Source organism: Rhipicephalus microplus, chromosome 4 (genome assembly GCF_043290135.1).
Source record: "Rhipicephalus microplus isolate Deutch F79 chromosome 4, USDA_Rmic, whole genome shotgun sequence".
Classification (NCBI taxonomy): Eukaryota; Metazoa; Arthropoda; class Arachnida; order Ixodida; family Ixodidae; genus Rhipicephalus; species Rhipicephalus microplus.
The window spans coordinates 31,049,009-31,063,664 of NC_134703.1; the positions used below are offsets into that span (position 1 = coordinate 31,049,009).

Sequence of the window (14,656 nt, forward strand, 5' to 3'; positions counted from 1 at the left end):
GACACAAAATTTTGAAGGCGACATAACTTGTGGGGTTTATTTGTGTGCATACAGATGCATCATCTACAAAACATAAACAGCTATTCTTGCCTAGAATATATTTAAAACCAATTTCGAAGTGCATGTGATGCAAGTGTGCGTGATATGCTCCACCTCGGGACATCGACACCAACTTAGTTTTTATGTAAGCAACCAAGAGTCATCTGCATCAAGATTTTGTGTAGACCATCGCAAAGCTTGCGAGCACTCTCTCCTAGCAGACCTTTCAATGAGAGAGTGGCTGCCCCACCTTTATGGATTTACACGTAAGTACAAAGACTGAATTTGTTGCCTCATCAGTGTAAGGGAGTCATTGCTGAAAATGGCTGTAAACACAGCGTTCAGGCAAATGCGGTTATGCGTGCTCACGTAGCCAGCTATGTTTAAAATAAAACAACTCTGGGTCCCCCCTCTCTTGACACATTTTGAAACATGCAGTTCGGCATTTCATCTCGTTTTTGAATCTCAAATACCCATCATAACATACAAGGGTGACACTTGTGCCAATAAACTCGTCGAGAAAGTAAATATTAATATGCTGGTGCTTAAGCTTTCTGAATGATTATTACACTGCTGCATAAACCTCAACAAATAATACGAAGTGGAAATGGGCAAAATTAATCCTCATGCATGATCATATTTTACTTATTTATTTACTGAATAATGCGGACAAAAAGTCCAAGCAGGGTGAGCATACATGAAACGCACTAAATAACAGAATGAAACAAGGTTGCAAAGCGTTTTTTACACCATTTCTTTGCATATAAGACAGAGGGGTTATGACTTAAAAAAAAGTAACAATTGAACAACAAGGTGATAATACAATTTAAGGAAGTCATGGAAGAAGAGTATTTACACAAATGGTCAAGGGCGTTGAGGAAATGCTTCGGTTAGTTTATTCCAATCATCTATTGTTTGTGGGAAGAAGGAGTACCGAAAAGTATCAGTCCTTGCGAAGATTGGCGTTATGGAATGAGGATAGTGGTGTCGAGTGGGTCTGCTTAACAAGGGGGATACGTATACTGCGGTGTCTAAGAGTCTCTATATTGTCACATGAAAAGAATTTTTTTTTTTTTAGTAAGCAACTGCTACTGCTTTCACAGGAATCGAAGATCAATGGTGATGAACACAAATAAGTGCAGTGCACCAGAGCTGTGTCACGATCTGCTTGCCTCATATTGCCCAGAAGCGAACAGGCCCCACTGACCTATAAATATTTCACACGGCTTTAGTATTTATGGGCTACAGTTTGCTGCCTAGGCCTAACGCCTGGACTTTATGCCTGGACCTAATGCCTGGCAAGCTGATGGCCGAACCCAAAACTATCAGAGTTCCTAGAGAGTTGAACATTGCCAACACTGTATTCACAGTACAATGTACATGTATTATGCTGTTTTGAGTGGGTTACGTTTTTATTTGTTTTTATTAGCATTCATAAGATTATTAGCATGTTACTAGTTATGCATTAAGTTTAGCTGGTGAGCGCGCTGTGACGTAAAAGCAGTTAATGATTGCCCACATTTATGTTGCACGACAACGTGGCTGAGTCCTTGTGTTCCACGTGAAGAGCATGTTTTCATTGCACATGCAGTGTTGTTTCACTGAATAAGAACAATGCGATAAAAAAGCACAGCACATATTTAAGCAATCATAAAGCATGCTGTGATTAGCCAAATAATAGCTTTAATAGGATTCTCATTTAGAATGGGGGGTCATTCCAGATGGCCCAACAACCTGTATTAAAGAAGCCTTGCTGGCAGTCATTGCTACTTCAACATCACTGAACAATTGCTCAAACTTGATTATAATAGTGTGATGACTGGCTTATGACCTTAAACCCTACTAAATGCAAACTAATGTCATGCACTCGTCGTCTAAACCCTCTCCGCTTCTCTTGTAACATAGCTAACATCTCTATGTAATCAGCAGCGATTTATAAGTACCTTGGAGTCGCCCTATCCTACAAATTGTCATGGAACACTGACATTAATAAAATCTCATCAACATCTAACAGAACCCTGGGCTTCTTAAAACGTTATTTACACAGCACTCCGAGTCATGTGAAACTACTTGCTTATACAAGTTGGAATACGCATCTCTCATCTGGAACCCACCTGAAGTTGGTCTTAAAAATTCCCTTAAAATCAATCAAAATCATGCAGCTAGATTCACTCATGCTTCATACTCATACGACATCAGTGTTTCATCCCTCAAAGCCGAGTGTAACTGACCACATTTACCTTGTCGCTGATGCCATTGCAACCCTCTCATCACTATTTCACAAGTTTTTTTTTCACTTGCCACTTAACCGTTCTCTTTACATTATACCTGCAGCTCACATATCTCATTACACCGGCCATGCGCTCCAAGTTTTTCACCCACGTGCCCGTACTGAAACATTTTCTGCTTCTTTTTTTTCCCAGAGCAGCAAAAGACTGGAATCACTTTTTCCACGATATTGCCAGAATCAGCTGCCCATCTAGCTTCACGCATAGCATTTCAAATGTAACTTCACATTGACCATTGTGACAACACTATCAATTGTATGTTAACCCACCCGTTATGTAATACCCTCCCGGGGGTTTCTAAGGAAATAAAAATTAATGAATGAATAAATGAAACAAAAAAATTACAGAAAGGGTAACACTTATGAAAAGCACAGAGAAAGGATGAATGACCTCATGCTAATAATTCTAACTCTGCCTCCAAGAATTTTCAACAGGATTCAGACAGGATATGTGGCCCAATACTTCAAGCACTAAGTGGTGGACATATGTATTAAAATTCAAATGTTTGATGCAGTTTTATTTTGTCACAAATGCATGGGCCTTATGTGCCATGTCACCCTCTCATGTTGCAATACTTTGCTTATGGCTAACGGCGTTAAGCCTTTGTACTTTTCTTGAATTTTTTTTTTCTTATGAGATTGTCAGGCGCATTTCTGTTGGCATTTACTCATGTCAAGTGTTTTTTTTTTTCTTCGGCACATCTCATATGTTGACACTGTCATCTCTTTTTTTTTTTTTTTCAAACCTGCTAGGATGCTTCAGAAATGAGAAAGCCCTGCTCTGCAACAAGGGAGCACAAGAGCAACAAGACAGTGAATGTCATGCATGCCAAACGTATGCGAAGTTCCAAAGATACGAAGAACTTGGTATACCCTAAACAACCAAACAAGTTGGTTTCTATACTATTAGGACAACATATTTTTTGCCTCCAGCTGTAAATGCCTTTTCTCACAGCTATCTTCCATGCTTTTCTTTTTTTGTCATAAACAAGCAGCAAAAATACTACTTTCACACTTACGCTGCAACCGATCATTTCACCACAAAAAAGGCCCTATGTGATACATCTTCTTTATTGCAAGTCTCTGAGATGCCTCAGACCCAGAGAGTATGCAAAAAAGCCAAGAATAAACATTGCAATCTAAGTCGCACTTCTTGTGTGCACGGCTCAAAATATCGGCACTTCCATGAAAGCTAATTGACAACACAGTTTGCATTGCAGCCTAAAAACAAAAACAAGAACATGGCAGTTCTACAGCTGTCTTCAAACAAAAAATGAACTTGTGAATCTCACTCAACAATTATTGTCACTCTAGCACTATGTTAATGCAGTGTGAAGCATTTCAGCTACTTTGCGACGAAAGTAAATCACTGCTCTGAAAAATCAGGCATAATGCCTTTCTGCAGGGCTTTAACTGCAAGCTCAACATTTCACTAGCAGCAATGAAAAGTGCAGTGCGCTCTAGCCAGCTGCAGTGCTGCCCCCTGGGAGAGAACAAAATGTTACCTGCAACGGTCGGCCTTCAAGGCTGTCGTCCAATCCGGGAAGCTCACCTTCCAGGAATCCCTGCCAGCAGTGGTTAGCAGCACAGCAAGTGTGAAAGGGGGGGGGGGGGAGGGAGGGTGCACTACGTTAGCCAGTGGGTCAAGCCATGCATTCCTGACACTGTGAAGCAAGAAGTGAGGCTAGCCTACTCAATGAGGTGAGCGATCGGGCAAGCTGTGCGAGTTAATGAGCTGCTCCAAACAGGACAGTTCGTTCACACAAACTTCTGCATTCTCAAGGTGAACAGCACAGCTTTGTTGAGAAATTGGCCACATCTAAACTGGCCGCAATGCTACACTCGACTACGGGGTTGTAAAAGAACGACTCAAACCCCACAAACCTGAACAATGTGCAGTGCGAACCCTTGTGCCTAGGCTTCCCCGCAATCAAATCAACAAAAGCACGAAAAGAGTTCTATTGGTGGCTACTGTAGGCTACAACAGAACGCAGGAGTCATAATTTGTATCTACCATATTTGCTCGCATAATCCGCGCTTTTTTTTCTGTGTGAAAAACATATGCAAAGTTGGGGTGTGCGAGAATTACGCGGAGAAAACTTTCCACCAAAACGTACAGAGCAAAAAAGAAAACGAAGTGGCCACAAATCGGGATTCTCACACCAGCAACTAACAGCAAGCTTTGAGAAGTACTAATTAAAACTTACCTCAACAATAAAAGCACAGGTTCAACACAAGACAAGATTTATTTGAGACAAAAAGTGCAAGCAAATAATCGAGAATTAGAATATCATACGCAAAGCTTGTGGGCATTGCGGGCGTAACAGTAGCGTACGTCACTCAACAGGAGCTCTCAAAAGGTAAACGTAGGATGTCAGTATTGGGCTGATGGCTATTTAACAAAATTGTCCGCAGTTTCCTTCTGAAGAAATAAAGTTTACCACCAATCCCAGTTTTAGGCACATGGCAGGCCCAACGCATCTTGGTGTATTTCAGCTGCCGTCACCAGTAGCGAACACAAAACTCGTCGACTCTGAAGGGCCTACCGGCAGCCCTGTGTTCAGTGCATGATCAATCACTTTCAACTTGAAAGCAGCCGTGTAGCTTCAGTATCGCCCCGTAATGTAACAAGATTACCGACACAACATACAAAACACACCGCAACGCGCACTTGCCACTTTGGCTTGGCTTGGATTGAATTGAGTTTCCGTGCAATAATAGTACGCTTGATGCCTAAGAAATGGCGCCAGATGGCACACGCTATCATCATCAATGGCTGGAAGGAGCCGACAACACTATTGCAGCAATTTTCTAGGGTGCAATAATTACTCAAGAAAAAAAAGAAATCGTACTTTTGTTGGGCGATGTGGGGGTGCAAGAATTTTGTGAGTGCGAAGATTACGCGAGTAAATACAGTAACTAATTAGCACAGCTTGTCATTTATATGAACAGCACTGCGCTTCGCAGAAACTCCTGAGTGCCCTTAGGCTCGCCCTGCAAGTAATGTATGTATTCACAAAGCCCATATGCCCAACCATCTTTGCTTCACAACTGCAAGTGGCTCATGGATGCACTTTATCCATGCCCCATTTTACAGTTCTATATTTCTACGTCACACTGAATCATGAAACACCTCAGTGGAAACACGCTTTAGTGCAAGCACACATTAGTAGAAGCCAGACCTCTAAACAGTGGTCCCATCACAAAATAATTCAGAATTTGAGACCATGATACATGACTCATGCAAGTAACTTGGTTTAAAAGTTGTGTGAGTAAGACAATGGCTAAGTAACTGCTCCCTAAGAATAATTGTCTCAAAACTAAGCAAGCTCATTAAGAAACTTATAAAAAATACAAAAGAAAGGCAGAGTAGTCAGCTTATGCTCATAGAGTGATCCAACAGCAGCAAACGCTTACCTCTTCAGAGGTGTTGTCAGCCTCTTCAGCTGTGTCATCCCCACGCCATGTCTCTGACAGGTCACTGGGGTCCTGAACACAAAATGGGCAGTCTTCAGTTCCACAAGCTGGTGAAGCACTTTGTTGCATGAAAGGTAGACAAGTAACGAACACGCACAGTACTGATATGTCCAAACATGCATGTGCTTGCAAACAAATGCACATACACACACATGCACACACAAAAGTTATTACCCGTAAAACCACACTAGACTGTCGTCGATTGGACAGTCTTTACAGACGAACCCCCTAACTCAGATGTCAAAATCAAATCCTCGCTACACCCCTATTCTAGCAAATTAGAAAAGAAACTTGTCTTTTGTATAATACCTCAGATACAGAGCTCGAAAGGTAACAAAAAAATGGCGAGCTGACAGTGAAGAACTTCCACTCTGACAAGGATATCCCCCCCCCTCACCCAATGTGCTGCCCCGACAGATGTCTCAGAATGTTGTCTACCAAACCTTCTTGACCTTCCACAGTAAACAATTTAAAATGGGCATTTTGTACAATCAGAATATTTACAGCAAAACCTGGCTTCTCTGAGCATTGCTGAGCTGCACAGCAAAATATTTTTGCTGCGAATTTTTCATAATATTTAGTGTTGGAGGGCTCTCTGCAACAGGGCACTGCAAGGTCTGATAGCTCTGAGCAGCAAAGTATCCCTGCACTGACTAGGATACAGAAGCAAGCTCACTCTAACAGGGGTCACCGGGGGATTATCCGTGCAGGATGAAGGTGCAAGCCCTAGGTCAAGACTAGGCCCCATGGGCGGCTCCTCCACTGGGCCAAGGGGGCCTTCGAGGGTGCACAGCAGAGTCTCGGGGCTTGACCGCTGCCGCAAATGCGTCGGAACACTCTGCAAGACACAGAACACACAAAGTTCAAGCTCGAATCTGCTTGTTCTTCTGCGTTTGGCTATCGCAATGTAGTGGTGTTGCATGTATCAATTGTCATGCATCGGCTGGTGTGAATATTCGAATGCTTTACAGTATTCAAGTTCGCTTTGATTCGAATTTTCATTACTGAAAATTTTGAAGTATTCTAAATGAACAAATAGGCACGCATTAATCCGCACGTAACCCCCTGTAAAGATGGTTTAACTGCAATATAGGAATGCAAAACCATGAAAACACCTATCCAGAAGAGATCCGCACTGCCACAAATCCCATTTCAAGGTTAATGAACAAATTATGCTCACATCAATTAATCATTCTTTTACTTTCCAAGTTTAAAACTGGCCCATATGCTCCAAGTATAGTAAATTAAAACGCTTAACATATTTTACAGGTTACCATTTAAATTCCCCAGAAGTCATATCCTGCTACTATTCAATGTTGTTTCCACTTCTTTCGAACCAAAAATGGCATTTTCACAGGCCTTGTTTCAATTTTCTAAAAATGTTGTGCCCGTTAGTTGGGTCACGACAAATGTGCTCATTTTTCTTCATAACATAAGATACATACTATTCAAATTCGGTTCGAAAGTTATTTGCCCAAATGGCTGTTCACTTCCAGCCTAAAATTTACTGTTCGCACATGCCTAGTCATGTGGCATCAGCTAGGCGATTATTCTCAAAAGAGAGGATGATTGCTCTCTTATGGCCCACATGATTCGAACTAATGGGCACTGCAGTGATGTTGCTACTTTATGGACAGGTAATGTGCACTCTAGTGTGCTGTGACCGATGGCGCTAATATAGGCGATGACAATAAACCCAGCTAACAATTGCTGCTCCTGGCTTCATCAGTTACACTCTGAGTCTTTGATCAGCCACGTTGTGGCTGATACAAATACCACAGCTGCATGCGACACTCTTTGCCGCTTTTTTCCCCCCCATATTGATCTCGATGCAATTGGACAAGTTTGTGCAGTTTTTCATGCTGCTTTTCAGTATATAATTACTTCTGTAACTTGTCTCGCTCCTATGTAACTAAAGTTCATCCACTATTGTTTTAAGAGCCACTGACACCAAAATCAAAACACTGAGATGTTTGCCATTGTTCAATTGTCTTGTATACGTGAGCACTTTTGACCTACCATTAGCGACAAATGCAGCCTTTCCCATATTTTCATTTAAAGCTAGCAATTGTGCTCATCTGAGTAGGAGGAACATTGCAACATCGCCACTGGTATGACTTGCATATTGAATCCCCTTAGATGTTGAATGAATAAAGAGAGTATCATCAACGTCACAGACAGGTTTATGGTGCACAGACACGATCACAACTGGAAATCGACCGCAGCTATTGATTCTTGATTCTTGCTGATATCACCCAGCGCGCAGAGGATTACGCCAATCAACTAGCTGCAACTAATTGGGCCAATTTCTGTGATTCACTCAATGGAACGCTGAGTACGGCCAAAACATGGAACATACTGAAAGCCATGATAGACCCCACGAAGACAAAAAATGAAAACAGTAAAGCCGTTGAACGATTGCTGCACTTATACCCAAGTACAAAAGAGGACCTCATTCAAGCCATGCATAGAAAATGCTTTGGGGAAGACGGAGCGACGCCTTCATATTAAGGAAGGTATAAAGGATCACCGCAACCTGATTTAGACAAGCCTTTTACGGACGCTGAGATAAGAGCAGCCATATTTAGTAGCAAGAAGAACACAGCCGCGGGTGCAGATAAAATCACCGATGGTATGATCAGGAGCCTAAATGACGAAGCCATTGAAGCTCTCACTAAATACATAAACAAACATTGACTGGCTGGAACTGTCCCACCAGAATGAAAACATCCGATTGTGGTCATGGTGCCTAAACCAGGAAAAAGTTGCCATTGAGAACATGAGACCTACCTCGCTCACGTCCTGCTTAGGAAAAATCTTTGAACAACTGGTGAACACCAGGCTCCTCAACCATCTCGAGAAGAACAACCTCATGCCCAAAACTATGTTTGGCTTTCGCTCATACCTTTCTACGCAAGATGTTCTACTACTTTTAAAAGAACAAGTATTAGTGGACATCTCTAAGGTTGGGGAAAATGTCGTTATGGCAGTTGACATGAAGGGAGCCTTTGATAACATCAGTCACAAAGCAATACTAGAAGGTCTGGAGGAAGCTAACTGTGGAGAACGAATGTTCGACTACGTCAAAAGTTTTCTTAGTAACAGGACTGCAACAATCAAGCTGGGAGATTACGAATCCGACATCATTAAACCTCCAAACAAAGGAACACCCCAAGGAGCGGTCATCTCACCGACACTTTTCAATGTCGCCATGACAGGCCTTGCAGGAAAACTCAAAGATATTGCCGTTCTACAACATGCGATATATGCAGACGATATTGCGGTATGGACAACTACAGGCAGCCTAGCAGAGAAAGAAGATAGGTTACAACAGGCAGCTAACACCATAGAAGAGTACGCAAGGATACGGGGTCTTCTGTGCTCAGCCGAAAAGTCAGAGCTCATTTGCTTCACGAAGAGAAAAGCAGGGAGGATCGACCCGAATCTAAAGCTGGAAGTCAAGCTCGACGGAAATGTCATTCCGGAGAAAGATACCGTACGCATACTAGGAGTGTGGCTTCAAGCTAATCAGAGATGTCTGCACACACTAAATCAACTCAAAACATCAGTACAGCAGATCTCATGCATGATCTCACGAATAACAAACAACCATAACGGCATGAGAGAACAAGATACCCTAAAATTGGTCAAAAGCCTCATCATCAGTCGCATTACATACTCCCTTCCGTATCAAATCATGAACAGGAAAGAGAAAGAAAAAGTAAACCAAATAATTAGAATGGCCTACAAGACAGCCCTGAGATTACCGCGGAATACTTCAAACGACAAGCTGCTGGCGCTTGGTCTTCATAACACAATTGAAGAATTATCCGAGGCCCAGTTACCAGCGCAAGAAAATCGCCTTCTCCAGACCCCAACGAGCAGAGCAGTCCTAACAAAACTAGGGCGCGATACTTTATTACAAACACACCAAGAAACTAAAGAAGTACCAAGCGAATTCAGAGAATGGTACACCGTATTGCCAATACCAAGCAACATGGATCCTACTCTGCATGCTGGAAGAAGAAAGGCAAGGGCTGACTACATAGACAAAAAGACAAGATTTTTGAACATGGCCAGATTCACTGACGCTGCGCCTTATCAGACCAATGCAAAGAGATATGTGTGTGTAGCCACCGACCATAGAAGGAAAATTACAGCCTGCGCTTAATAGATCAGGCGTCGACAACACAAGCAGAAGAAGTTGCCATAGCACTCGCAATAAAAGAGGGATGGACGCGAAACGCTCCAATAACAATCATTACAGATTCGCAAAAAGCTTGCAGAAACTATCTAAAGGGCGAAATTGGAGCACAAGCGCTCCGTATATTGGTTGGGACAGGATGGGACCCCACAGTGAAATACGTACAGGCTGTGACTTGGGCACCGGGGCACGAGGGCGTGACAGGGAACCTGCGCGCGGACAAGGTGGCTCGAGGCTTCACAAATAACCGAGCCACTCAAGTCAATGCAAGTGATGACCCTACACCCCTGAACCCTTGCTTCGCAACAGTTTTAAAGTACTACAGAAAAAATAGGCAGCTGTATCCACGTCCTCATAGCAAGCTCAGCGCTGCAGAGGCAACAGCGCTAAGAAAAATACAGACTAACATTTACATAAACCTGCACACTCTTCACCTGATCTACCCCACGGCGTACAGAGATATATGCCCATGGTGTGGAGCCACTCCAACACTCTTTCACATCCCGTGGGAGTGTGCAGAGCACGACGAAGAGCACGACACCACTGGCACGTGGGAGGAATGGGAGGCGCTGCTGTCTAGTCCAGCCCTAGTGGATCAGCTGCGACTGATCCAAAGAGCTGAACGGATGGCTCGCGCCAGTGGGGCCCTGGAATAGGGGCACCACCCTGCCAGACAGACTTCACTCTCCCCCTCGTATATTCCTCGGGGCACTGGAGTTCAAGCCTGTCTGGATTATGTATATAATAAAGTTTTGTACTACTACTACTACTACTTGATTCTTGCTCCGATTGCCCTACTGTCAGGTTGCTCTCAAGATGGATAGGGGCCCTTACACTATTGGTGTTTAGGAATGTTTTTTCTTTCTCTCTTTTTTCCTAGTGGGTGCTGAGCATTGTTACGTTATTGCCCACCCCTTAGAAGACGAACACTGGGCGACAAAGAACTATACGGTCACAAATGCAGGTAGCTGTACTGCGTGTCATTTCATTCCATATTGGTTCAAACAAAAGGAACTAGCAGATCATTAGCTGCAAGCCAACTAGGAAAGCTTTGCATTGGCATAAGACAGAAAGATGTCAAGATGTCAAAAATAAGCCAGCTAACTATCACTTAAGCCACTCCGTGTAGATCGTCATATTTCTACCTAATGTATAATGAAAACATATAAACTGTGGGGGTGCTGACACCCCCCCTGTAAAGTTGTCTGTGCCGCGTGGCGCACGTGTCTCGCCCCAGGGCGTTATTTCGGTGGTGACCACCACCGGGCGATAGATGGCGTTGTGTTCGCTCTGAGTACCACTGTTGGTAGAGCGGTAGCGCCGGCAGTGGCCCCTGGCGGAAGGCGGGCCTTGGCGGTGGGCGAGCGTTGAGCGAGCCTCTTCTGCGCGTGGCGGCTGCCGCGAACGGTTGTCTGTAGCGCGGGTCCCCGGTGCTCGGCACCGCGGGCTTCGCGCCGGGGTCCCACGTGGAAAGTCAGGCGTTGGCGACGCCGTCTTGGGTATGTGCTAGTGTGTTGAGTGTGTTAGTGTGTGTTTATCATGTTATTTTGTGTTTAGTGTGTCACTGGGTTATGTTGTTTGTATGGTAGCGTGTTAGTTGAAATTGGTGTATCATTCGGCGGACGATATCGTCGTCTAAATTAGTTAATAAATGTATGTATGTTGCGTGCGTTGTACCGACCGCGTCTACTGTGTCCGTTCACTCCAAGAGCGTGGCGTGGCGAAGCGCTCGTTCGTCTCGCCGAGACCCCACACTGGCTGCCCAACGTGGGGCTCTTGGAGTGTCGGACGACAGTTCTTGCGGTTCGGTACAGGGATTTTGTTAGAGCCGGAGTAGAGTAGGCCTAGGGGAGACTTCTTTGCTAGTGTCGGTGGTGTGCTTTGTTGAGAAGCGAGGGGATTGGTTTTGTAACGTGTTTCAATTTGTCGGCAGGTTGACTTTCTTTTTTTTTGCTCGCAAGTGTTCTTATCTTTTGTTGTTAGTTTTCAAAAACGTTGTTGAATTAGGACGAGAGCCATGCGGTCCGCATCCTGAAGTGAGCAAGGCCTAGAGCACGTGGTTTGTAGGCCAGGCCCGAAGCGAGTGAGTACGGAAGCCTCGTGGGTGGTCCGATTTTCTGTAAATAGCTTCTTCTATCTCTTTGGGCTCAGGGAGCCGGGCGTCGTTGCTGACTTGTATTGCGGCTCGACGCCGGGGCGTCGTGACACCGCCCGGGGCGGTGGACGCCGATCGCTCGGTAAGCTGCTGTGCGCGGCGAGCGATAGGGCCACCTCACAGAGTGGACGTCTCCTCGCGGCTGCCTCTCCTGCGCCTAGGCTGGGTGCTGGGTGGATGCCGGTTGTTGCCGAGCGACTCATTAGGCCTAAGGCTCTGCGCAGCCGCCTGTCGCACGTGGCACAACTAGGTGGATCGTAGCGTTGAGGTGTTGCGCTCTGCTTCCCTCACTTTTTTTTTCTTGTGAGCACGAGTTAGAAAAAGTGATTTTTGTTTTTATTTTGATGGGCGTCTCAGCCGCCACCGATGTATTAGCTAGCAGTACTAACCACCGTACCACGTGGCCGAAAAGCCTGAAGCTCCCTCCCCTGGGCCGCGCTCCTTTGTTTCTTTCGAGTTTTGTTTTTTGTTGATGTATTCAGCGGGAGGGATGTCATCCACGGCCGGCTGTCCTGCGCATCGTCAGCGTCGCTGGCCAGGAATGCGGTCGTGAGTTCGGGCGATGAAGATGCCTGGGACCTGCGCAACTGCCTGCAGTCCGGCGCCCTCGTGAGTGCTGGTCGCAACTGGAAGACGTGTCGGCGCTAGCGACGGATCGTCGCGCCGACGGCAACGTTGCTGTTGCGGGGCCGGTACTGAGGTGAAGTCTAGCCGGAGAGTGCAGCAGTGTCGACCAGCGGCGGTGTCGTGGTGCAAGGACATTATGGTCGTGCGATATCATTTTTTTGTTAAAGCTTGTGTAGCTAATTTCGGGATATGGTTTGATTTAAGGTTGGGGGAATGTGGGGGTGCTGACACCCCCCCTGTAAAGTTGTCTGTGCCGCGTGGCGCACGTGTCTCGCCCCAGGGCGTTATTTCGGTGGTGACCACCACCGGGCGATAGATGGCGTTGTGTTCGCTCTGAGTACCACTGTTGGTAGAGCGGTAGCGCCGGCAGTGGCCCCTGGCGGAAGGCGGGCCTTGGCGGTGGGCGAGCGTTGAGCGAGCCTCTTCTGCGCGTGGCGGCTGCCGCGAACGGTTGTCTGTAGCGCGGGTCCCCGGTGCTCGGCACCGCGGGCTTCGCGCCGGGGTCCCACGTGGAAAGTCAGGCGTTGGCGACGCCGTCTTGGGTATGTGCTAGTGTGTTGAGTGTGTTAGTGTGTGTTTATCATGTTATTGTGTGTTTAGTGTGTCACTGGGTTATGTTGTTTGTATGGTAGCGTGTTAGTTGAAATTGGTGTATCATTCGGCGGACGATATCGTCGTCTAAATTAGTTAATAAATGTATGTATGTTGCGTGCGTTGTACCGACCGCGTCTACTGTGTCCGTTCACTCCAAGAGCGTGGCGTGGCGAAGCGCTCGTTCGTCTCGCCGAGACCCCACAAAACCCACCCCTTACATAATGCCCTTGGGCTTCCAAGGTAATAATTGATTGATATGTGGGGTTTAACGTCCCAAAACCACCATATGATTATGAGAGACGACGTTGTGGAGGGCTCCGGAAATTTCGACCACCTGGGGTTCTTTAACGTGCACCCAAATCTAAGCACACGGGCCTACAACATTTCCGCCTCCATCGGAAATGCAGCCACCACAGCCGGGATTCGAACCCGCTAAGGTACTCGGTCAGTAGCCGAGTACTTTAGCCACTAGACCACCGCGGCAGGGCCGCTTCTAAAGTAATAGTACTATGATGAAATGAATTGAAATCGCGTACCATATTTACTCACATATCTCACACTCCCTAACCCGGCCGAGCCAGTTCACCGGCGCACGCACGAATAGACTGTGGACCTTTGAATTCTTGGGACGGGCGCGATGAGCGCGCGCCCGGCCGATGGGGCAAGCGCAGTAAGACGGGCCACGAGTCACTTTTTCCTAGGGTCTCTAGAATGCCGTGCACAAACACTCAAACCTGTTGATGGATTGCCGGAATTGCTGGAGCGTTTGTCCCCCTCTACCTCTCCATCTCTAACAGCATGTGAATGCACGCACGCGTCTTGGCACAAACAACTTTCGGAACCAAAGGCGTGCGAAGACCTGTTGCGCCTGTCATGCCAACTCTTCCCCCCGTTCTCTGCGTCGGTGCTGCAACGCATGCTTGGTTGATTTTGCAAGTGTAGGTTTCGCCCTCCGTCCTTGGCGTTTCTACTGCTCTTTTGCGATGGGCTAGAGTAATTATATGTACAGCGAAATTCAAGCTCGCTGTTGTAAATTTTGCCGAAGAAAATGAGAATTGTGCCACCGCCAAGCATTTCAGCGTGAAGTTCTCCTATGTGAAACAATCGACGTGATCAGTACGAAAGAAAGAGAGTGCACGCTTGCTGATACAAGTTTCCTGCCCGTGCAGAAGGACTTTTCAATTATGTGCAAGCACTCAAGTCCTCCAGTATCACCATGTCGTGGGACCTAGTTTCTCGCAGCACTGTCGAGAAGAGCTTCAAGAAAATGGGA

The 14,656-nt window shown here is 45.8% G+C and overlaps 1 protein-coding gene across 6 annotated transcripts in view; it reads right to left on the reverse strand.

The window, feature by feature from the left end:
• Nucleotides 1-14,656, reverse strand: part of LOC119171824 (rho guanine nucleotide exchange factor 11-like) — a 150,416-nt gene that overhangs the window by 95,361 nt on the left and 40,399 nt on the right. For 5 of the 6 annotated variants that reach the window (XM_075892454.1, XM_075892451.1, XM_075892453.1 and 2 more), the window contains 3 exons: nt 6,480-6,641; nt 5,744-5,815; nt 3,832-3,891 (listed from right to left, as the gene is read on the reverse strand). In XM_075892454.1, coding sequence (XP_075748569.1) covers nt 3,832-3,891; nt 5,744-5,815; nt 6,480-6,641 — 294 coding nt within the window. The remainder of the gene's footprint in view (nt 1-3,831; nt 3,892-5,743; nt 5,816-6,479; nt 6,642-14,656) is intronic. The other variant, XM_075892452.1, reaches the window with a different exon arrangement.